The 26,230-nt window shown below is 31.6% G+C and overlaps 2 protein-coding genes across 2 annotated transcripts in view; one reads left to right on the top strand and one right to left on the bottom strand.

The window, feature by feature from the left end:
- Window positions 1-7,578, top strand: part of Ndae1 (Na[+]-driven anion exchanger 1) — an 86,254-nt gene extending 78,676 nt beyond the window's left edge. Inside the window, exons 12-14 of the mRNA XM_088264969.1 lie at window positions 1,077-1,291; window positions 4,177-4,279; window positions 7,387-7,578. Of these exons, the coding sequence (XP_088121095.1) occupies window positions 1,077-1,291; window positions 4,177-4,279; window positions 7,387-7,467 (399 nt within the window). The 3' untranslated portion in view covers window positions 7,468-7,578. The remainder of the gene's footprint in view (window positions 1-1,076; window positions 1,292-4,176; window positions 4,280-7,386) is intronic.
- An 8,570-nt stretch (window positions 7,579-16,148) lies between these two features.
- Cdc23 (cell division cycle protein 23) lies at window positions 16,149-25,658 on the bottom strand. Its single transcript, XM_088264933.1, has 6 exons — window positions 24,809-25,658; window positions 21,409-21,588; window positions 20,217-20,381; window positions 19,041-19,287; window positions 17,619-17,805; window positions 16,149-16,879 (listed from the first exon to the last, which is right to left on the bottom strand). Exons 1-6 carry the CDS (start codon window positions 25,572-25,574, stop codon window positions 16,673-16,675), a joined length of 1,752 nt encoding a protein of 583 aa, XP_088121059.1. The 5' UTR covers window positions 25,575-25,658; the 3' UTR covers window positions 16,149-16,672.
- Between the last annotated feature and the right edge of the window lie 572 nt (window positions 25,659-26,230).

Below are 26,230 nucleotides of genomic sequence, written 5' to 3'. Positions count from 1 at the left end.
GTTTGGTTACAAAATATCACCTGTAGAGGCCTTATGTAGATAATATTGTATGTTCATAATGACAGTATTGTATTGAATGTTTAGAATTCACTTATTGCCTAAGTAAATGTCTTGTAACGTAAATTATTTCTAGAACCTTAAATATTTTTTATTAAGTTTGAACAAATTACACAATACCATTTTTCATGAACTTTATGAATAGGTAGAAATGTTAAAAAAGGAGTTATTAAAATGTTTTTCCTATTTAAAATAAATATATTTCATAATGATAACTATAAACAAATTAAGTCAATTTTAAGATTTTTTAATAGTTTTGTAAACACTGTAGTATTATACAAAATGTATGTATGTATACAAAATGTGTAATGTTTGTCAATGTTCTGTGCCAAATTAATAAATTTTTGTTGATTTTTATTCAATGTTCATTTTGGTTTTATTTATTTTTTACCTTTCATCTAAAGGTAGGGACTGACCGAAGCATTTCGTCGTAACGTAACGTTGTAACATTGCTTGCTCTCCGACTATGGATGGCTCGCTGTACTGACTATACGAATGCTCGCATCGTAACGTGTTACGTTACGACCAAATGGCTCTGGTCAGTCCCCACCATAACACAAACACAATAACGGATAATGGATAGACACACAGGTCATTATAATTCTATTTATTTATTTGCAAACTTATATGTCATTAATTTCATCCTAGATATTATTTTATTTTGTCAAGTATGTATTTTATATTGTATGTTTTATTTATTTCCGCATTATTGATATGAATTATCGATTTGGTGTATTACGTTATGGTAATTTAGAAATTGGACTTGATCCTTGTTCCTTGTGATTTAAAAAAAAACTTCTGATGTGAATTTGTATTACCCATTCCAACTCCAATAAATATGTATGTATTATGTATATATTGTATATTGTATGTAATTTATTTTATGATTTAGCTTATGTGTTGTAAAAAGTAGGAATTGATCAATAAAACCAATGCCAATGATATAAGTAAAAAACAAATAATTAAACTCTTGGAAAAGTTGAGTTTGAATACATGACATAAAAAAAATATATCCACAGGATATGAATTGCGGAAACCCTCCACTATTCCCGGGGAATTTGCAAATCCCTCTGGCAAATGGGAATATCATGAAAATCCCGATAACATCGATCAACATTACGGAAGAAGTGAACAAAACAGCCATTTGGAAACAAGTGAACAATAGCAATAATTCCAAAGCACTTCTGGTACCGAAAGGTGACAAACCCGAAAAGAAAAGTCCCAAGATCAATGTGTAAGTATTTCAAGAAATTTCCCCAACGTTTCAATGAAATTTATTTCAATATAAATATCAGAGATGGCCAACCTTTTTCTTTAGGCAGCAAAAAAAAATATATTTTCATTGTTTACAATCAAAAAAGTGTGTTAATTTTTATATGTTTGTTGACTGACGTTAATCCGGCCAGGAAAATTCCTTAGAGATAAAAAGTACTTAATAACAAATAATATTAATAATTATAAATAAATATATTTATTCGAAAATATTTAAGCATTTAAAGGAGAAAATAAAATAAAGCCCCATTTCCGCACCCTATGAGGCATAAAGCACTGCATATCATTTCGAAGCAGTGTTTTTTTTTATTATTGTTGATTACATGAAAGCAAGATGGTTAGTTCTGTGTTCCGTAGCAATCTAGATCAGGCCTGGCCAACCCAAATTGCACCCCGGGCCGCATCGATGACCTAAAATTTTCATTAGGGAAAATACAGTAAAAATACAGACAGCAATACTTAAAAATACAGACACAGGAAAAAACAGACAGTAATATTTAAAAAATTATTTTAATTAACATATTTTTTTTATTTTTTGTAAGTATTATAAATAATTTGAATGCAGAGGTAATCAGAAAGTACAATAAGGGTAATTGAAAAAAAAATCACTACAACCAGATGTGAGAAGAAAACTTACATTTAACCAACAAAAAATGTATCCGTATAGTAATAAACATGTTTATCAATCAAAATTATTAATTAAGACACATAAATCAAACAATATTACGAATTTTATTTGAAATAAAACCAATTTATCAATGGTCACTCAGTGCAAGATTTGAGTTTCTTTTCCTCAGAATATATGCGTTTCATGTAATAAAAGAAAATGGATTTGTTTTATTAACTTAAATATGATTTAAAATATATTCTGAAGGACACAATATTTTTAAAAAAATAATTGTCATACATGTTTATGTCATACATGCGGGCCGCACGTAAAGGAGCTGCGGGCCGCGGGTTGGCCACCTTTGATCTAGAGTAATATTTAGTAAGAGTGGAAAATCAATTATGTTTAATCAAACCCAGGCCCTCCAGTACAACAGTCAAACAAACTAACCACTGTACTATGGAGGCAGGTCAAAACACCATTTAATAAGAAAAAGAGAAAGAGAGAGAGAGAAAGATTACTCTTATACAATTGAATAAACAGTGTAAAACTAAATACTTATTGAGGCGATCTAAAACCAGCAAATATGTCAAATCTAAAATAAATATATCTTTGATTGATGTATTTTAGAATACAATACTAAGTGTGTGATATTTTCTTAAATTATAATTTAAAAAATGCACTGATTTTACATGTCGCTCACTCCTTTCAAGAACGTCATAAATCAAAAAACTTGATTTTTCAGGAGAACGTTTTTAAAGTTTAAAAATATAACACAATGTATTAAAAATAAATATCAAGCCACTTATTAAACTTTTTAGTGTGCAACAGATCTTTTTAGGTAAAAGCTGTAGGTTTTTTCTCCATTTGAAAAATATTAAGTTTATTAAAAAAAATAATTAAACGATACCTTTTCTTCAAAATGCAAAAACAACATTTTCTGCCCTGTAGCGGGTAAATATTAAATTTAAAATATGGCTCTTTTGCTGGGATATAGTACATTTTCTGGGCATTCCGAAAACATGCACAACTGAAAATTGTCGATTTTTGATTTATGACGTTCTTGAAAGGAGTGAGCGATGTATCATCCAATAAGTTAGGATTGCCATCTCGATATTATAATTGTGTGGAACCAAATGCTCATGATCAACAACATTTTCTATGGTAATATTAAAAGCACCAATAATGAATCATATTCATGTACTAGTAATTTTTCATTTAGCAAAACTTCGATTATTGTTAATGACGAACCTTCGGATAAGTGGACTATGTCTGAAACATCTCTATAAGCAGTCTTATTTCACTCCTGAGAGTATGTATGTATAAATAGGTATAAAAGTGAGTAAAATTTCAATTCGAATTTAACTGAAAACAAAATAAAATAGTGAACAATTTAAGCAGAACACATTTATGTATTTATATATTAGACAAAACTATGTATGGCCTACTGATAGTCTACATATCTTTATATTGTATTCACATATTTTTAAATCATACTCTGTAGACTTATAAGATATTTAATATTCGCAATCTGGTTATTCTCTGCTTTCCAATGATTAAATTTGCATTATAGTGTCAAATATCAAAACAATTTGAATATAAATAAAGTTGAAAAGTAATTGAATCAAAAGATGTAAGAACCACATAAAAAAATCATCAGAATAATAATACAGTAGAACCCTTAGAAGCCCTCGGCTGGTCCGCCACTACAGTTGATCCAACTGTGCTTTAAGAGCTGCTAAGTCTAGAATTTCATATTCTAAACAAAAATCTTTAACTTCCTTTTTTCTATGTGAAATACATACTTTACTTTAGGCTAACTCAAATTTTTATATGAATGTATTATTGTTTTGCTATTTTCAATAATAATAACAGCTTTTGTGCGGTTCTTTGTAATGTTTGTAGTGTGGAGAATAATACCTACAGTCATTCAAGTTCAGAGATTGTTTATTTTATTACGAATGTGTATTTTGTGATAATCCGACCTTTCTTTACATTCCAACTATACTTCCAATCCCAAAGGTGACAGATTATAGGGGTTCTACTGTATTTAGCTATTTCACATGGAAATTAAACCAATCAATTATTAGTGTTTTTTTATTCAGTGTTTTTTTTTATGTTTCACTATGAATTTAAATGTGTTTTTGTATTAATTTAGCTGTATTTTAAAACTAAATTGTCTGAATAAATTATATAAAAGCACACCACTGTATATGCTAAGTTATGTGAAATGATTTCAGATCAAAGCTAAAAAAGCTAACTAAGGACGTGCAGTCGGAGGTGGATAAGCGCTTATCGACAATGCCTGAAGAAGAAGAAGATGATTTTCCAATCACCATAAAGGTGGGAAAGAACACTTCTGATTCGAGGTTTTAATAAGGAGGAACGCTGGAAGAAGAGAGAATGCCACAAGTACCCGCACGTCACACAGCGATACACTATGTAGCACCCCTTAGCATCCGAATGTTGTGTCCATCCGTGCACTTTATTGTTACACTTCCTATCAATGTGACTAGAGAAGGCAAGTAGAAAATGTGTATAATATAAGTAGGACCCGCTAAAATAATACCGCTAAGTAATCACTTTTCCCCGCCTTATTCAAAGTCTCGGTGTATAGACAAACTGTAGGTGCCAGTTATCGTGTTTGGTGGTTTTATAATCAGCCCATAACCTGTCCGGGAGTGAGTTTCTGCTGACAAAACTGTATCTGGGGAGTGAGTTTTTTTTTTACTTTTTATTATTTTTATTGCTCACAAATTATTACTAAGACCATTCAAGTAATCTCTTTAATATAATTACTCAATGATTTTATAACAACATTGATACTAAACACTTTCTTTACTTCCTGCGATATACACAGCTAAATCATCATGATGCTACGTGACTGCAAAGTACACAAAGTACAAGTACATGCAAAGAACACCACACAGTGATGTCACTCCGTTTGCAGTGTTTCCTGTCTTTTAAACAGTAAAAAGTTAAATCATTCATTTCTCCCTTATATCTTCACAGCTTTCAATAAAAGTGGTTATTTTGTAGAAGAAATTCATAAAAGTATTCTGCAATTAATTGTTAACACAAACAAATGTAGAAAAATCACCAAAAAATAGATGCGTCAAGAATTGCACAGCAGTGCTGAAATATGCATTTATATATTATACCTCGATGCATATTACCTTTGAGTAAATCATAGATTTCGGATAGAAGAATTTCTTGATATTAACATCAAAATCTATGAATAGCAATAACACAATAACTGGCACCTAATGTAAAAAGATATTTAAGGGTGGGTGCATACAGACAGAATATCAGTCAATTAACGCTTCTTACAAATGCTGCTGAATATTCGGTTGGGTTTGCCAAGGAAAATTCAGTAACACACCTGAAAGTGTATTTGCTGCAGCAGTTGGCTACTTTATTTAATCTATGGAGCGGTAACAACATAACAATATGTTATGTATGACTTAATTTCTTATGTAGCACTTAAGAAATTTTAACATAATAGTACCAGGCATTTGATTCCAAATCAGCATGTTATTGACATTAACAAAAAGTTTTGGAATCATCTAGAACGATTTTCAAAATATTATGTGAATATTAAAAACAAAACCGCACATTTCCAATCATTCAAAGCATTTTTATTATTAAACTATGACTAAACTGAAATATTTTCATTTATCAACAAGCAAATCTTGAGATTTTTTAATATGATTTAAATATTCATTTCAATTATTTTTCGAATTCTGTCATAAAGACTTGAGACAAAAAAAAGACGTCACAAACATTTCGGTAGTAAAAAAATAGTATTTTCTGGATTTTTCTAAATGAAGATTCTGGGATAAGACTAACATTCCGTCTTGATGCACCTACTTAAACAGTGTGCATTAAAAGACAAATAAAAACAAATATATGAGTGTATAAATAATTATAAATACATAACTCATATAAATTAATGTTTTTTAAGATTTTATATTTATGTTGTGCTGTGCATGATTTGTCTTAAAGGCGTTTATAAAACCAAACGTTGAGAGAGAAAATAAATAATATTATCATTGCTTAAATTAGAATGTCTAGATTCAATTTAAGATCTGTAAATAATATTATATGATACAGCATATCAATTTAAGATCTGTAAATAATATTATATGATACAGCATATCAATTTAAGATCTGTAAATAATATTATATGATACAGCATATCAATTTAAGATCTGTAAATGATATGCTGTATCAATATTATAAACAAACAAACAAAAAGAATTAATTAAAATAGTTAAAACCAAATAAAACAATCCGTTAGTTTTCAAACTTGACATCGGATTAGTTAGAAATTGATTAAATTATAATTAACTACTACTAATAACATAATAATTGCCATTATAAAAAATTAGCACACAGATCTGTTTACAAACTACGAGAGAGAAAAACATATATTCCTAAAGCATGATTTCCTAATTTTGATAGATGTACCCATTGATGTATGTATATATGTTAAAAGGCATGAAATATTATACACTGGGGCCCGACTTGCTACATAATGGAGTGAGAATTTCATGAAACAAAGTTTTACTCTGGTTATACTTCATTCCAAACCCCAATTATTAATTATATTATGTTAAATGTGCCACTTAATACTCAGTTTTTTTTGTCACAAAAATAGAATTAAAAATATCAGGTTATTTTATTTTTTGATTTAAATAGTTAACATAATTTAAAAGTTTTCCAATTAAAAAAAAAACAAAAGCTATAAAAGTTGTAAAAAAAAATCTTAACATAAAAAAGTATAATTTTATTAGTATGTTTTTTTTTTAAAAAACCAATTTTTTTTTTTTAAATGTCATTTATTGAGGAATTTCGATAAATTCTAATAAAAAGCGTGAAGGGCAACTGGCAAGCTCAGTTTGATTGTTCATCTTATGAGTTAAGGACCGGAGTCATTTCGTCGTAACGTAACACTTTACGATGCGACCATTCGTGTATAGTCAGCACAGCGAGCCAGGCTGCTCTCAGCTCATTCCGAGCGCTCCATCCGAAGTCGGATGCTCGCCGCCAATGTTACGTTATAACAAAATGCTCCGGTCAATCCCCACCTTAACGCAAACAAGTCGAAACACGCAAGCAGTGCTTGGGTTAGCGTGATACGATACATGCGCCATCTGCGACCACTGCTCGTTCAAAAGCATCAAGTGGTTAACAAAACTTGTTATTGATAAAACATATGGTGGTAATGTAATTTTTGTTTTATTATTTTTTTGCTTATAATAGTCACATCACTAATTTAAATGTGTTGTTCCTTAGTTGATAATATTGTAACCCTTACAAATTATTTTCCTCAAAATCTTGTTTCTTTTTTTATACAGCATGTTTATTTCACTATTACAAAGGAGATTTTGTTAAAATTCTGAATAGTATTTTTTTTTATTTAACTATATATTTAAATGTTTTTACAGAGTGATTCGAATCGATTAAAGGACTGCTGGAGTGACAAAAGAGATACTAAGAAATGTAGCTCTGCAGAAACATCAGTTTAGTTACTAAAATCAGACAAGCTGATAAAGCATAAAGATACTAAAAAAAATAATACTATAAACATATATATAATTAACATGACTTCAATAAAATACTCAAATTAAGATAGTAATCTGTCGGAAAGTATATTGTGCTGAAACTATTTTAATCACTTATTTTGTTTATGAATTTAAATTTAAGCTTAGATTAAAGTGACCTAACCGCCCTGCCCATATGAACATACATGATACGTCCTGTATATTAGGACGATACCAATATTATACTAGGCGATAGCCTGGATGTAAGCAGTATCCCGTATGTTCACGTACAAAAAGGTATACCCGCAACCACAGAAACATTTGTGTTACATCAGATTGTTTGTATTCGTCCTATGCATACGAATACGTCATATGACGCGTTTAGTATTTCGAGGTCAATATTGCTGGCTACCTCTTTGCGGAATATGTCGAGATTATGTCGATTGATATTTTACAATCAATACAAAATGTATTTGTAAAAAAAATCAATATAAAATTATTTCAAAAAATTATCCACCTACATCTTATGTTGAGAACCTCCGATTTGTAAAGGACATAAAAAAGGTCATAAATTGGTTTATTGTTTAAAAAAATTATCTGGTACATTATAAATGAGTATAATTTTGAGAAATGTTTGGGAAAAACCCCCGAGGATTTTATACCTACTTTTTTTAATAACCCAAAGGTAGGGCGGTTAAAGAACTTGTAAAACCCCTGTATGTCCCCTGCCAAGAAATATTACATTAAAAAATATGAATAATAATAATAAATAGTTAACTGAAATAGAGTAGTAATTTAATCAAAGTAAGGTATTAATAAAATCAAATTAAACCAATATACTTAGTTCCTATCACAATATATTGTAAAAGTTTTTTTGTAAATATAGTTAGAGTTAAACTTCCATTCAGGCGTCTGACGTCGGTTAGTCCTGTGATTCGACATCAAATTCGTGAGTAAATTTAATCAAGGACTAACCCTAGCTATAATTGTTTCAACATCACGCATTTTAAGTTAATAATTGATCTTAAGTCAATGCTGACGTGACCAGCTAGTTGGTATTCTTTTGACGACACACGAACGCTAAATAAAATTATGTCATTTTTTATTTATAACTATTATACCTGAATAATTATGTACCTTACACAAAAATAGTTTTGTGAAGCAATTTTTGTAGAAAATGTATAATATTTGTGATTATATCATAGTACCAATGTTCAAAAAATGCAATTAATGATTTAAAAAAAAACAAATAACTTTTTACTCCCAAGAATTTGAAACAAAATTATATATTTTTTTAATCATAAAATAAGGATTTTTATAAAATATTATTTGTAAGTATGTTATTATCATCGTAAATATATCGATGGTCATAAGTTGACACCTTGTATATTTGAGTTCTTTTAAAACAAAGCCAAAATACTAAATGATAAAATAAGTATGTATTAGACTATTACAGAAAAGAAACATGTCTGTCAGAAACTGTTTATACAATGAAACCTCTATCTATCATTCTTCGAATAATCGTTTTTCCGGATTTATCATTTATTTTTTCTACCCCGAATTCATTTCATACAATAATATATCGCATTGATCGTAACTCTATCACCATTTCACTGCATTAATCGTTTGAATTACGCTGCATATTCAATATATTTTGTCTGTTTTTTACATTCTCCTCAATTTGTTACATTTGATGACAATATTCCAACGTATGGTATAGAAACTATTGAAAGCTTGTGTGACACAAGGTTGACGGATACAGCAGAAGAGGTCGATATTATGAAGGGAAGCCGCTGCCTGGACAGAATTGAAAACTCTACGGCACACATTCAATAACTGATGCCGAAAAAATATTATATGCAAAACTGAAAATATACTGTTGACTTATGGAAATAAAACAGTAACAAAACAAATGTCAATCACAGATTATTAACAATTTAATAAACTTTCATGTTTTTTGGTTATGTTAAGTCTTGTTATTTTTGAAAAATAAATACATTTATTTACATCTAAAACTTCTATTATTTTTAGAATTTTAACCTACCAATGGTTATGCAGATTGGGAGGATGATATTTTTACTCGATTGTATATCCTTGTGTGTTGATCCCGCATTCATAGTTCATTCATTTCAATAGGTCCCTTTTAAAACGATAGGTAGAGGTTTCACTGTACTTATATTGAAATAAAATAATAATAATTACATTTATAACGTATGCATAAGTCATTTTACGACAAATATCTGCTACAAGCTATCAACTTGTGGCCATCAATATCCCGCCTTTTAGTCTCGCACATCTGTTATTCCATAAAAAAAAATTAGGAATAAGCAACTTGGTAAGTTTAACGTTTTAGGCAGATATATTTTAATAAATCTTGAATCAATAATTGTTGTAATCCATGACATACGTATACTAGAATTTTAAAAAATAAGTTTGCAAAATGTAAAAGTTTTTTTTTAATACATTAAAAAATATTATAATGGATAAAAATATTATATTCTCAAATCAGAAAATATTCTCAAGAATTATCATTATTATAAATTGAAAGCATTTGAAGCAGTGTTGAAATTATTGATTTTGACTCCCACAACGTAGTTACCTAGATTTCATTGATATCTGAACACAGATGAAGAGGTAATTGAGATAGGATTATGAGAGTAAACTTACGACTTATTGTTGGCTGGTTTAAGTTATCACTTAAGTTATTGATTCATACACTGTGTAACATTCCCCATTCTATGCTTGACAGCCAACTACATATATTGCTCAAATTGAAATTGTTTTATATATTCAAAATTACAAAATATGTCTTTACATTTTCAAAAAAAATTCAGTGCTAACTTTATGCCATAAAAAGAGTTGAATAATTAAAGTGGAAATCTTAATATTCTTCAAAGAAATTATTCTCTGTATTATTTCACGTACTAGAATATAATGTTAAATTTAAAATGTTATATGTTACACAGTGTGTAAAGCAATCACTTATTCAACCATTGACAGTTCATAAGCCCTGTAAATACCCAGACTTCCATATTTCCACCTCAATAATTTCTCATCTGCACTGAGATATCAACAATAAAAATATTGTACTCATCAGTGTTTTAAATATATTCAACATTAACACTGTTTAATTGTTAGATTTTAAATATACATACATAATACTTTTACCAGTTATAAAACACCAATAGTTAGTAGGATTTTATGAAACATAGGTTTTACTCAATTTAGAATAGATGTGTTAAAGTATAGTGATTAGGAAGATTTACGAAAATGATTTGTTGAATTACATATACATATATTATTTTTCTTTACAATATTGTAAAAAAAAAAACAAAGAAACGCCTACAAATTTGTATGCATGGTCACATATTGCTCACTCTTTTCAACGTCATATATCAAAAAACTTGATTTTTCAAGAGATCGTTTTAAAAGTTTAAAAATATAATGAAATGTATCAAAAATAAATATCAAGCCACTTATTAAACTTTTTACTGTGCAACAGATCTTTTTAGGTAAAACCTGAAGGTTTTTTTTTCCATTTGAATAATATTTCGTATATTTCAAAAAAAAATATTAAACAATACCTTTTCTTCAAAATGCAAAAACAACACTTTCTGCCGTGTAGTGGATAACTAATAAGTTTAAAATATGCCGCTTTTGCTGGGATATAGTACATTTTCTGGGCATTCCGAAAACATGCACAACTGAAAATTGACGATTTTTGATATATGACGTTGTTTAAAGGAGTGAGCGATATATGAATTGTGATTTAGTAAGTGTATGAACATAATTATTTTGCTATTTTGCAATATGGATATACAATAATAGGCAGAATGGTGGACGTTATAGAAATGTATATAGTGATCAGTTAAGCAAACTAAATGCCAAGTTGTAAGTCCTGGATTGCTCAGACTTCCATCTTCTTTCATATAAATAAAATGATAGAATGCTTCTTCCCAGTTGAGACACTTATAATATGAAATTATTATAATTGCAGCTGCATTTACTTTGCATAATTCATATCATAAATTGTTATAAAAAATTGTTTCTACCAGTTATAATTAAAATGTAACTTTCTTTTAATATCACTATAAATATTTTATTATAACTTAATTATAATGTCTACCGGTTTCGAAGCTAACCGCTTCTTTATCAATACTGATTAATACTGTTAACACTAATAGTATTAATCAGTCTTGATAAAGAAGCAGTTAGCTTCGAAACCGGTAGACATTATAATTAAGTAATAATAAAATATTTAGAGTGATGTTAAAACAAAGTTACATTTTACTTAAAATGGAAAATCACAAAGTTAGTGCTTCAAATATAAATTATGTTTCTACTAGAGTTATTAATAGAATGATAAATACAGTGGAAACCCAATTATCTGAACTCAGACTCACTTTCAGGATATCAGAAAAAGAAATTTTGACAGAAACATACCGCAAAAAAAGATCAAAATTATATTTGTAAAATAATGATTGTCAGCCTGAATGTGACCACATGCAATTTCTCATAAGTGAGGCTGACTTGGCTCTCCCAAAACAGATAATGGCAATCAAACAGCTCGGCTGTCAAAACTTAAAACACAGTAAGGGACATTTTTTTTGTAGTGCGTTTTATTGCATTTTTGGACTAAGTAGAATCTACTTAGTCCAAAAATGCAAAAAAACGTACTACAAAAAAAATGTCCCTTACTGTGTTTTGAGTTTGGACAGCCGAGCTTACTTTAAATGAAAGTCATTGCAGTAAGGTAAGTACATACCGAACTTATACGCTTAACATGTAAAAGTATTGCCATTTTATTTAAGGGAAAGTATTCGGTTGTTTGCGACAATCCAATTCAAAAGAAGCCGCACATGGGGACTGCGTGGATTTTTTTAGAATATATATTAGAATTTGTCTTTTTTTTTAACTATATATTTTGAAAAAAAAAATTATATATTTTTTAACTCCTCTTACCTTTTCTGACTCTTTTCTTTTCAAAAACTTTAAAAAAAAAATATTTTGTAGAAAAACTAATTTTTTCAATACAAAACAGAATTTTAGGCAAAAAATTCAATTACATCAAAAGTTACAATATGGATTTAATGAAAATTAAGTTGAGATTTATCATACGTTGGGCCTTTATTAATTGAAAGCTCTTTTTCTTTACAAATAGTTATTTCTCCCATTTTCAACATTATACTCTTCTTCTTCTTCTTCTTCTTATTACAGGCCTTACGGCCTGTTTTTAAGAGGGATTAGCCTCCTGCGACGTCGATTCCCAGCTATCGGCCCATCTCTTTGGTGGTCTGCCCGGGAGTCGTCTACCATGGGGTTGGCCGTACAATGCGATGTGGGGGAGTCTGGATGGTTCCATTCTCCTCACATGCGCATACCATTGTCTTCTTCGTTGCCTTCCCCACCTAACGACATCTTCGATCTCGCATATTTCCCTGATCTTGGCATTTCTCAATCTATCTTGAAGACTCTTGCCTGTTATGCTTCTCAGAGTCTTCATTTCTGACACTCTAAGCGCGTTTTTTGTGGCAGCGGTGTCTGCTCTACTTTCGATTCCATACGTCATGATGGGTCGGACACAAGTTTAACATTATACATAGTAATTAATTTTAATAAACCTTTTTTTGGAAAATCCTATTATTCGAATGAGGTCCGATTAGGATCGGACCTCATTCGAATAATAGGACCTAACTGATTCGGATAATTGGAGTTCTACTGTAATTTTTTTTATGATAAAATTCTCTTGGTTTTTTTAGCAGAAAAAAAAAATATTTTTAAGAAAAAAATAAACTTTCGAAAAAGTTTGAATAACATAACCACATCTATTTTAGAAGACTGTTTGGGGTTATATTTGATAATTAGATATAGCCATTTTAAATATTAAACTCTTTCAAAGCTTACATGAGCCAACGAGGTGCCACATTTGACCGTAATATAATTCATGATTTTTTTAAATAATCGGATGACGATGATGACATTGAATGTGATACGCAGAGGACTGATTGAGAAATTATATACTTATAACATTTTTATAAAACTTTTAAAGGATTTTTAGTTTTACTTTGAATTATATGGAACAAGTAGAGATGTGTCGCTTTCCTGTTTAAATAAATTATTAAGTGAATAGTCTTACCGTAAATAGAAGCACACAGATTACACTCACCCTGTTTTGATATTGATGTTCATATAGGTAATAATATAAGACCACAAATTCCTCAAACGATCAAAATTATTTTTACGATTCTAGTAAAAATAAATAAATAAATAAAAACTTTGAACTGTACATATTCTAACATACCCATAAAAAAAATCACAAATGTATTACAATATACTGTTTTTTTTCTTCTTCTTCTGCTTGGTCTACACCTACGCCTTGTGGCCTGTTTTTAAGAGGGATTAGCCTCCTGCGATGCCGATTCCCAGATGTTGATCTATCTCTTTGGTGGTCTGCTCAGGAAACATCTACCTTGGGGTCGGCCGTACGGAGTGAGGGAGTCTGGATGGTTCCATTTTTTTTTAAATCTCCACATTGAATTTATAGCTAATAAACAACATTATGTAATATATCGCTCACTCCTTTCAAGAACGTCATAAATCAAAATACTTGATTTTTCAGGAGAACGATTTTAAAGTTTAAAAATATAACACAATGTATTAAAAATAAATATCAAGCCACTTATTGAACTTTTTACTGTGCAACAGATCTTTTTAGGTAAAACCTGAAGATTTTTTCTACATTTGTAAAATATTTAATTTATTTATAAAAATAATTAAACAATCCATTTTCTTCAAAATGCAAAAACAACATTTTCTGCCCTGTAGCGGGTAAATATTAAGTTAAAAATATGCCTCTTTTGCTGGGATATTATAAATTTTTTGGGCATTCCGAAAACATGCACAACTGAAAATTGACGATTTTTGATTTATGACGTTCTTGAAAGGAGTGAGCGATATGTGTGGAATGGAAATATTTTTCCTTGATATTAATTTAATTCACATACTACTTACAGTCTCTGTAACTTTATTTATTGTAAAAAATCTAATTCTAGCTTATTTTGAAACTGATATATTTAAGCGTAGATAATATTAACAAATATGAATGTTATTTGATATAAAAATATAATTTTAGCTTAGCCAAATTCTACCTTTTAGGTGAAGCCAATTTTAATGAATGTAATTTATATTTTTGTTTGTTTTAGTATTAAATTTTACATATTACATATAGAATAAAGTGTTATAAACCATTGAAACAAGTGTATTAAATATAAATTTGTTTTATTTCATGAAGTCTTCATATACATTGGAAATGCAACAAACACTTTACAGTACATACACTGATAAAAATAATATAAAACAAAATATTTCAATATTCTTTATAAAATATGTATTTCATACTATGACATACAAAATGTATGCACAATGGGTACATCTGAGATTTGCATATGAAATTTTGAATATTCAAACCCGGATAAACAATCAAAAACTTGCCAGTAGTTGTCTAATTTTAACACATTGCTTGCGGGAAACACTTAAAAGCGTCCTTCACATACCGTTAGTAGAGGGCGAAAGATGCTTAAAAGCGCTATTTGCTTACTTTTGGTAGAGCGCGAGAAACGCCAAAAAACATTGTACAGATCGGAATTGGGTTTGCGGTTATCTGTGATTAGTATACTGAGGGTCGGGCAGCAGACTGTCTGAGTATAATTGGGGTCGGGGTCGATGAAAAAACCGCCCGACAAAAATGTGTTAAAAGCAAAAAATATCTTGTTTCTGAAATGCATCATTCTTTCCTCGATATATTTATTTGTTTTATCTCATTCGCTGAAAGCTTCATATTAGGGTTTTATAATATACATATCACAAAGACCAGCCAAAGATATATAAAATGTTGCCATCGTACAGATTTTGGCTGCAATAATTTATGTTACTTGCAAAACTAAACTACTAAATGTTAACTTCTATCAACATTGTCGCGTATCTTGTTCCCATTTTTTCACAACTATACCGAAAAAAATCATAACCATGAAAGAAAACTAGTTGAGAAAATACCAAGGCATAAAAAGAAAATAGCTAGCTTTGATAATTTATGAAAACAGAAACCAAATTGTGGCAGAATAGGGTGTCGAACCATGAATCTCAGGATCAGAAGTCTACGAAATTACCACAAGTTTACAACTCTATTCGACAAAATAGTATTGCTGATTGACAGATATATAACCTTAAACTATCTTCAACCATTTTAGCAGCTTGATATGTCATACAAATTATTACATCCATCTCCTGAATAAATTTTCATGTACTAAAAATTTATGTAGAAATATAATTTGTGATTATTTTTACCGACAACACTCAATTCTTTTTTTAAACATCATATGGCACTCCAATAGTCAACCTACTCGAAATAAAAAATAAAATAAAAACATAGCGGTAACCAAGCGTTGAGAGGAGTTCAGATTCTTCAAATTTATTTATTTATTAATTTATTTTAAAAAATAAATATTTGTGTTTTTATTATTTCCACAAATGTTTCAATTTCATACTATTTCTGTGAGCCTAAGCGGCTAAGTCCGACTACAAAGTGTAATGGTCAGCACGCTCGGCTACCGTTCTGGAGGTCCCGGGTTCGATGCCTGAGGGGGGGGGGGTCAAATAAATATAAGTGATTTTTTCACTCAAATATTTATTCAAAATTACCCTGGACTGGTACCTGAAGCGGAGGGCTGATCACCTTTCCTTCGTGTGTTAACGATCAAGATAACACTGTGTTTATATAATGCAGTGCCCTATGCACCATTGGGGTGCGGATAATGGTTTGAATTGAAATTGAAGCGGCTCTTTATTAGAAATAGGTATCAAATTGTGGTTGAGTGGGTTCGAACTGAGAAACTATGACTTAAGAGTCCGCAACACTAACCACGGGAGCACAAACCGACACAATTGGATAGTTTAATAGACTGAATTACTAATTGGTAGTTTAATAGTAAAGTGTACATACATGCACGTATGGTGAAAAATATACAAGGAAATTCCTTCATCATTTTCAGATAAAATAATCACAACAAAGTTTGTTATATTCTCGGCCGGCCTTTACGCTGATTTTGACATGAGCAGCTGTTAAATGAATAATTCTAAATATGTAAAACTGAGGTGTCATATGTGCGTACAATATACGGCATTATAAATGTGCTTACATTTTATATCTAGAGATCTCAGCTGACTGTGCGGGACTCGGCGTATAACTTAGTGCCACGGCGCATGATGGTTTTGGCGTATTTATAGATTCTGATAATTCTATACTTTCATTTTGTACACCTTCTGGTTGGGTAGGTTTATCAGCTAACTGCGTTCTCCTTTCAGATATTGTCCGTAACAGCGTTTTTCCTTCCTCTTTGGTCTACAAATATTGAAAAAAAAAATCAGATAAATTATTTTGAAGTTTGCATTTACTATAAAATGACATTTATAAAAATTCCTGATAATCGTATACAAATAAATATCCAAGGGTATTTCAATTGTGACATTTAAAAACTTGATTTATTTTGATGAAGCCAAAGACAAACTGGCAGTTTACAATGGAGGGCTAGTGCTAACACTGATGTATATAAGCGAAACATGGAATTGTCAAACAAAGGATAAAAGCAGAGTGAACATCATGGAAATGCAATCCCTCAAACATACATATGTATATGGAAAATTGATATATGACAGAATTACAAATGAAAATAGAAATGTAAGGCTGAGTTATACTAAAACAATATTAAAAATATGGAATAATATGAAGAAAAAAACTAGTACATCAGTATGAACTAGTTTTTTTCTTCTTAACAGTTTACTAGGGAACTTTTGAGTGAGTTTATTATGTTCTTTTATTAGTTTCTTATGAGTATAGACTCGTTACACCTTCATACATGAAATTTAATGATTAATATATTTTTTATTGACCGCACACTGGCATAAAATATTGTAGCAAGACTGTAAGGGTATGCTCTCAACTATGCAATGATACTTTTAAGCCATTTGACTCATTGTCATCAGCTATGCGCCTAGCGTGTATTTTGAACCAAGGGAAATGTTAGATGTAAGCATCTTGCGCGTACGCCACAGTTAATATGTTACGTAAAATATGTGCGTACCTCCTCGTGGTCTAAGCATTTGTAGGCGTACTGCGCAGCGTGGTCAAGGTGGTTCTTGTTAAGATAGTAGTGTGCCAGGTATCTATGGGCTTCCTGCAGACCTCTCTCCGCGTCTCCTTCGCCGCTCTGACAAGCGGCGCTATAGGCAGCCGCCGCACTGTCCGGCATCGTCAGTTTGTCATACAATCTAAAAAGATTTTCAGTTCCAAATACTTGTTCACAAATCCATATTATCTTTTTTTTTCTTTTTCTTAGATGGGAATTGCATTTATAATTTACCTTACTTATTATGTACATACAAGGTTTATAGATCATTAAGTGGATTTTTGTTTCTTCTAACTAAATAAATATGTTTTTACAACATTTTGAGTGTGTCCAAATACTTGTTCACAAAATCTGGATTATCTCCAATTACAGGAGTTATTTTCATATTATTTTTTGACATCTCATCAAAGATGAAGAAGAATATGGAAGTCTGGGCATTTCTTTACATCTCACCAATAGATGTCTCTAGTGATTCAAGAACAAAGTTTCTAAATTGATTCATATATATGGAACTTCCAAGAATTTGAGTAGTGTGGTTGTCAATAATGGGTAGAATTGGTGAATGTTACACGTGTGTAAAGTGATCACTTAAACCAGCCTATGACGGTCGTAAGCCCCGTAAATGCCCAGACTTCCATATTCTTCTTCATCTTTGATAAGATGTCAAAAAAAAAAAAAAGTTTTTATTTGAATCTGTGTTGGGAACAGGAGGTATGATTCTAGTGTGGGCCAATCGGGAACTTCTCAGCATTTGCTCATTGCTGGGAGGAAACCACGTAAAACTCCTCAGGAGAATGTGGAATGTTGACTGTCATCAGCAGACCTTCCGTTCCACTAGAAGAGGGTTTTGCATTTTGTGTCCTAGCTTGAATCTGTATTATCTTTACTTAGGAGTTATTTTTTTACATTTTTTTGATATCTCAAAATAGATGAAGAAGAATAAAGAAGTTTCGGCATTTACAGGGCTTAAAAAAAATTACTGGTCAAATTATAAGCTACATAAAAAATTTTAAATCATGTTTTCAGGCAGGTTTCAATGTATGTGAATATAATCCAGGATTTGGACCTCGCATACAAATAAAAAGAGTCTCTACTTAATAAAAGCTTTCCTCATTCCAACAAAGATGACTATTCTGAACTCACACATAATGTGTCACGAGATTATTCTATTTATCTAGGAGTTCCAAAAATTTGAGTAGTGTGGTTGTCAATCATGGGTAGAATTGGTGAATATTGCATATGTGTAAAGTGATCATTAAACCAAGCCTATGCAGGTTGTAAGCCCTGTAAATGCTAAAACTTCCATATTCTTCTTCATCTATGTGGAGATGTCAAAAATGTTAAATAAAGGTAATTACTAAAATTATTCTTTCTTACTTGGCTAATTTAAGAAGAGCCATCCCTTCGATATCACCAACACTGTGAGCTCGGCTGTAACACTTCATGGCATTTGTGATCTTCTCAAGTTTCTCAAATGCCTCTCCGAGCGCCACGAGCATTCTGGAGTCACCGGGACATTGCTGTGCGGCTCTTGCGTAGTAGTATATGCAGTAGCTATTCAACCCCAGTATCTCGTAAGTCTGGCCCAACCCGTTCCAGGCCCGGAAATCGTGACGATTGACCTCTGAAAACCCAAATTAAATGCCAATTTATAAAACAAAATAATATAAAGAGGTTTAATATGGCAACGCTGTTTATTATTTTTTTAAGTTTCTTATGTCATTTGCGTTCGGTAGGTTATGCCATTTAATCATGGAAAGATGCACGCTTGAACAACATTCAGAAATTAATAAATTGTTTTATCAAAATCAGTGCTCATTTGCGAGTACTGTGACAAATTTAAGCAAGAATTCATGGACAACATTATTGAGTTAATCGACTCATTATCGAAATGGTCCAGTCAATTATCTGCGCAGATCTTGTGATTTCTTTCTTTGGAGTTATGTTAAGTCACAAGTGTATGCTAAAAATCCAACAACAATTGAGCAATTAAAAGACAACATTGTACTAGCTATTGCAGTTGTGGCGCTCACACGAACGCTGTTATTTTTCATACATAATGGCATAATATACTTTGATTTTCAAAGCACTTTTTTTCAATAGATCACTCTGCTAAATGCTCCGCCAGCTCCTTGGGGTTCCACTATCTTTCCGATCATAATTAAATGTGGAAGGTGGTATTTCTCTCCACGAAATACATGACCTAGATATGAGATTTTACAAACCTTGATATTCGATGAGAGTTTTTTTGTCTGAGCCAGTTCTTCTGAGAACTTCTTCATTATAGCCCTACCCTCCAGGAAACACAAAGCATGTGGTGAAGCCACTTTTATACACAAGTTACTAATATACTACAACATAGTAAGTAAAGTTATCCGAGGAAATGTGGACAGGCCATATATTTCAAGAAGGTAGTAGGTGCGGATGAAAGGAAACATTTAAATAGGGGCTGATGGGCAGATGGTATCCATAGAACAACAAAGGTAATGATTTAATTTACCATAAGTGTTCTGTCGATTTACGCATAAGTTTTTATGTTAAAAATATACCGACCTATTGCTTGTCTGTATGATTGGATGGCAGCATTTGTATTTTGCAGTTCAACAAATTCATGACCCATGAGAATCCAAGCAGATAAATAGTTAGGTTTCAATTTTAAGGCTCTTTGAAAATATATAACAGCTTTTTGGTGTTCACTTCTCAGACTGTAATAATTACCTGAAAAAAATAATTAACAGTATCAAAAACTGTCCGTAAAAAATGATTACTGTAGAACATTGATGATTTTGCTTTTTCTAGCATAATAAACAAACCATATCACACCATAGAAAATGACAACTCTCCGCCCGCACTAATATTAATTATAAAATGGAAAATCATAAAGTTTAAGCTTCAATTGTTTTCAATTGTTTGTTTCAATTTGTGAAATGTCACTAGAATTTTTTTTAGAACTTGGGTTTTAGTTGTTTTTAACAAAAAACTATATGGAACACCCAAGATATAAGGATGTAAACTCCACAGCATGTGTACATATCCACTCCACATGGCTTTGCACATAGAGTGGGGGAGTTACTACTTCAGCCATCTTCTTGTGTCCAGTATTGAACAGAGGCCTCCCTCTTGGACTTCCACAGTTGTCTGTTGGACGCGACTCTCTTCCAGTGCTGGCCCGCCACTTTTTGAATATAATCGGACCTTCTGGCCTGGGGCCTACCCTCGCTTCTGCGTCCTGTTTTAGGCAAGCACTTTTTTTGTCCATCTATCTTCAGAAATACGTGCCACATAACCTGCCTAGTTCCACTTTTGTTCTGTGATTCTTTGAGACACATCTGTTACCTTGGTCTTTTCCCATATCCAAACATTCGTTTTTCAGTCCCTAAGAGATATGTTTAGCCTGTTAACCGGGCGGGATGCATAAATACGTCAAATGTAAACAATATCGGGTACGGGTAGGACACATGAATACCTCCTTGAAATATATGTTGCGCCCTGGAACGGGCGGGACGTATATTTTTCCAACAACAAAGGTATTAGTTATCCATACATGTCTCGACATGAATTTAAGACACGGAGTGAATCAGTATTCGCACCCGTTACATGTTGCGTAATTGGACAGCGGACCGCCCGGTTAACAGGCTAGCATCCTTCTTTCCATCACTTTGTTGTATTTGTGAGAGAGTAACTATTGTCAGATTATTCATTATTAAACATGTGTATGAAAAAATAAAAATAAATCAATAATTACCTATGACACAACACGTTTCAACTCTGTATTTATCTATCTCGACAGCTTTATGCGCTAGATTTGCTAATTCAGTCTTCATTTCCTTAACATATAATAAGTGAGAATATACATCTATATTGTCTAATCTATAAGGATCCATAAATTGTATATTTTTGAAAGTGGCAATTGCATTATCAACATCTGAAAAAAAAACAGATAAAAAGGTTTCATTAAATATATGCATGTAGATTTAATATGTTTTCACATATCGCTCACTCTTTTCAAGATTGTCATAAATCAAAAAACTTGATTTTTCAGGAGAACGGTTTTAAAGTTTAAAAACATAATACAGTATCTACTCAATGAATTAGGGCCACCCATTATTTTTTTGAATACTCTGAAATCTTTTGGATTATTATATTTATTTTACATAAATACTTTAAGTTTTCTATTGACATCTAATATCATGTATATTACCTTCAATAATATGTAAAATATACCTGGATTATTTAAGCCTTTACAAAATTTCAAACCCTTTTTCTGAGAAAGGTCCCTAATTATCACAGGTAGACAGATAGTTGAAAGTTCAAAAAATAGTCCTATCTCATTTATTAGTGAAGTTTCTTGAGTTCTGGTTGTTGTTTTGTTCAGAAAGGTTATATAGTTATCGTGTCTTGTGAAAAAAACTTAATTTTTAATTTTAGTTCATAAAGTATAATTTTTTTTTGTAAACACACGTGTTTTTTTTGAAAAGGACAAAATGGGAAAAAGTAAAGACATTTCTGAGGAAAAAAAGTCTAGTGTTATAGTGCTACTGAAATTAGGAATACTATCTAATAGAGAAATTTCAAAAAAAGAAAACGTTTCTCGTCAAACAGTGGACAGAATTTCAAAATCAATAAAAAATCAGTCACCCGCCACCAGCAATCGGCGAAAGAACTGTCGTAGGATTAGAAAAACAACACCGAGGACTGATCGAAAAATCGTTCAAAGTGCCTTAGAAAACCGTAGTGCATCAGCAAAAACATTAAAAATAAAATTGGAAGAAGAGGGTATAAATATATCGGTATCAACACTGAGGCGACGTCTTTACGAAGTAAATCTGAAATGCAGGCGCCCTGTAAAAGTACCAAAATTGACACCACGAATGAAAGCGGATCGATTAAAATGGGCCAGGCTACATCGAAATTACTCGGTAGATGATTGGAAAAAGGTATGTATTTAAATTGAATTTTCAAAATATTATTTTAGTAAATAAACTTATATATTTGAATTAAACTTAAATTTTCATTATTTTTCAGGTCATCTTTAGTGATGAGTGCCGGTTAGAAGCCGTGACAGAGAGCCGTCGATTCGTCAGGAGAACACCAATGGAACGTTACAATGAGGCCTGTGTGGTAAAAGTTATCAAACACCCCCCTGCAACAATGATATGGTCATGTATTATTAACAATTTACCTGGGCCGTTGTTTTTCGTGGAAGGAACAATGAACCAAAATTCCTATAAGCAGGTCCTCGAACGAATTTTATTGCCCTTCTACCATATACTCGACCCAACAGAAGGTTCATACACCTTCATGCAGGATGGGGCACCTTGCCACCGGGCTAAATCAATAATAAAATTTTTGTCTAACAAAAATCTGCCTTTGCTCCTCTGGCCTGGAAATTCTCCGGACCTTAATCCTATAGAAAACGTATGGAGCATGTTAAAAAATAAGGTATACTCATTTCCAAATCCGACAGTAGACTGTCTAAAAAAAAATATTCAAAAAATTTGGTCAGAAGACGAAGAAATAAAAAATATGATAAAACAGTGCATTTTAAGTATGCCAAAAAGAATTGAGGCAGTTATTTCTGCCAAAGGTGGAAATACTAAATACTAACTTTATTTATATGAAAATATATGCATAATTTAAGCGTAATAAAGTGTTCATGTGTAAATAAAATTCAATGTTGTTTTATTCAAGGTTTTCTCTGAGTTATTCCTGTTTGAATTGAGAAATTGCGCGAAATTCTGCGTGGCTCTAATTCATTGAGTAGATACTGTACAATGTATTAAAAATAAATATCAAGCCACTTATTGAACTTTTTACTATGCAACAGATCTTTTTAGGTTAAACCTGAAGGTTTGTTCCCCATTTGAAAAATATTTAGTACATTAAAAAAAAATCATTAAACAATACCTTTTCTTCAAAATGCAAAAACAACACTTTCTGACCTGTAGTGGGTAAATATTAAGTTAAAGTATGCCTCTTTTGCTGGGATATAGTACATTTTCTGGACATTCCAAAAACATGCTCAACTGAAAATTGACGATTTTTGATTTATGACGTTCTTGAAAGGAGTAAGCGATATGTACTTATATCAAATAAAACTAGCGTATATTATTACATACCATATGTGTCGCCTACATTCAAAATCCGCCAGATCCATGTAAGTCGATTTTACAAAAATGCAAAATTCTCCAGGTAACATTTACGTTTAAAAGATTTGTCTATCTTTAGATAAAATATTATGAAAAAGAGAATTTTCCCATTTTTAATTTTTTTTTTCAGTATTTAAAAAAAAAACACGAGAAACAAATCAATAAAAACATAATCTTAATTTTTGACCTATCGCCTCTCTGATTGGCCGATATGGGTCAGAAGGCAAGTTACATGAATATAGCGGAATTTGAAATACAACGCTGTTTTTAAGTATTTTTTAACTAGGGTTTTCAAGCATATAAATATTTTAAATAATAAAACCCACAATTAGCATTCCGATAAAGTATTTATTTTAAAATCTTATAATATTGAATCTGGCGGATTTTGAAAGTAGGCGACACATATATAAATTTTAAAAAACAAATGTTTTTTTTCGACTTACTCAATTTTGCAACTTACACGAAAACCTTTGGAACTAATTAATCATGTAAGTAGAGGACTTACTGTATAAGTAAATATAAAAATATACACATAAATAGTGTAATGGTCAGCACGCTCGGCTACTGTGATTTTTGATTTTTGAGAGTGATTTTTCCACTCTAATATTTTTTCAATAATACCCTGGACTGGTACTTAAAGCCGAGGGCTTATCACCTTTCTTTCATATGTTAACGATCAAAATAACACGACGTTTATATAATGCAGTGCCCTATGCACCATCGGGTGCGAGTGTTTTTTGCCTAGAATTTTCACTCATGAATTACATGAAATTATAGTAAATTTTAACATAAAGAGTAAATCCACTCACAAGTAGGCATAGGCTATGAAACTTATAAAGTTGAAGCCTGAGCAGGGACATGATAAACTGTGTTGCATAAGCCGTAGCTAGATTTCAGAGTCACTTGGACATTGGGTAATTCAAAAGAAAGAAAGAAAACTATCGGGTGCAGATGAGGGTTCGAAGAAGAAATATAAATAAATAACAAACAACATACCCCTAATATCGTGATAAGCTATACCGATACTGGCATTCAGATAAGTGAAGTTTTCAAAACCATTGCTCTTGAGTGATTCGTATATTTCGATAGCTTCATCTAACAACTTTTGCTCCAGATATGTATGACCGAGAAAGAAGTGTAGAGCCCAGTGTCGTGGAAGATGAAGGCCTTCCAGGGTCTCCCGATCTTGTAACAGGGACGACAGCTCCAACCACGCAGCCCACAGCCAAGGCACAAGGTTGACCGCCTCTTCCAGCACTTGGATCGCTTGAGCGTGAAGATTCAGCTTCTTTAACACCGCACCGTACAGATACAATCCGTATCCATCCAACGTCTTCGCAGCGTGGTCAATTTTTAACACATTCATCAATTCTCTGAGCGATCTACTCTTACTAGCGTCGGGAGTGCATCCAACCTCTGTCATATTATCTAATCTTTTCTTTTCGCTAGACATAAAGCGAGAATATAAGTATATAAAACGGGTTTTAGGTCTGACGCTCTTTTCCGAGAAAAAAGCCGCTCTGTCATACTCCTGACAGTCGAAAAGACTTTTAGACAATATATACACATCGTCGTTGATTTCATTATCCGTCTCTGTATTTTTTTCACTAGATTCTTCTGCAGGCAACTTGAGAGAAAAATTTAACTCGGATAGCCATTTGACAGTTTGAATTAACCCGCGCTGCGAGCATTCCCGGATTGCGACTCGCAATTCGAGTTTGATTTCTTTTAAATCGAACTGAGTCTCGACTGTGTCCATCATTTTTCTTTCAGACAGCTAAAACAATAAAGTAATATCCATATCGATCAACAAAAACGTAAAACTAGCAAAATCCGTTAAAACTGCCACCAGCTGTCATAATTATTCATAGAAAAAGTGGGAAAGGAAAAGTCAAAGAAAATTTTGTAAAGTAAACACAGTTTAGATATATAAGTAAGTACCAAAGTTCTCAATCAAAAGGAAGAGTTTTATCAAACTACCTAACAATATAATCTTTGCTACCTAACTATCACGCCGCTTCTCCGCAGGGGTAGGCGGAGAGAATAGGATGCATACCAATCTGTCTTTGCAAACAATTTTTCACTTTTTCCACATTCATGCATCTCCTCATTCTGATTCTTGACGACCTGACCACTTTCAAGTATTCGAAGTACTTCATCATGCCAAATTTTCCTCGGTCTTCTTTTTCTTCCATTACCAACCATATTTCTCTCGTAAATTTGTTATAGTATTCTTTCTTCACTCTAATGGTTCACTTCCATATTAAGATTGAAACCAGAAGTATTGCGTACTGCCGGTTTAGGTTTCACTGATAGGGTTTATTTTTTCAATTGATTTTATTTAAACTGATTTTTTTCTGTAAGAAATGTTTTGGACATTCGTAGCGTTTTTTGTTTCCTTGCACCACTATACAACAC

Source organism: Brachycentrus maculatus, unplaced genomic scaffold (assembly GCF_059751285.1).
Source record: "Brachycentrus maculatus isolate JH-2025_06_01 unplaced genomic scaffold, ASM5975128v1 h1tg000240l, whole genome shotgun sequence".
NCBI classification, from domain to species: Eukaryota; Metazoa; Arthropoda; class Insecta; order Trichoptera; family Brachycentridae; genus Brachycentrus; species Brachycentrus maculatus.
This window is presented reverse-complemented; position numbering and strand designations above follow the sequence as displayed.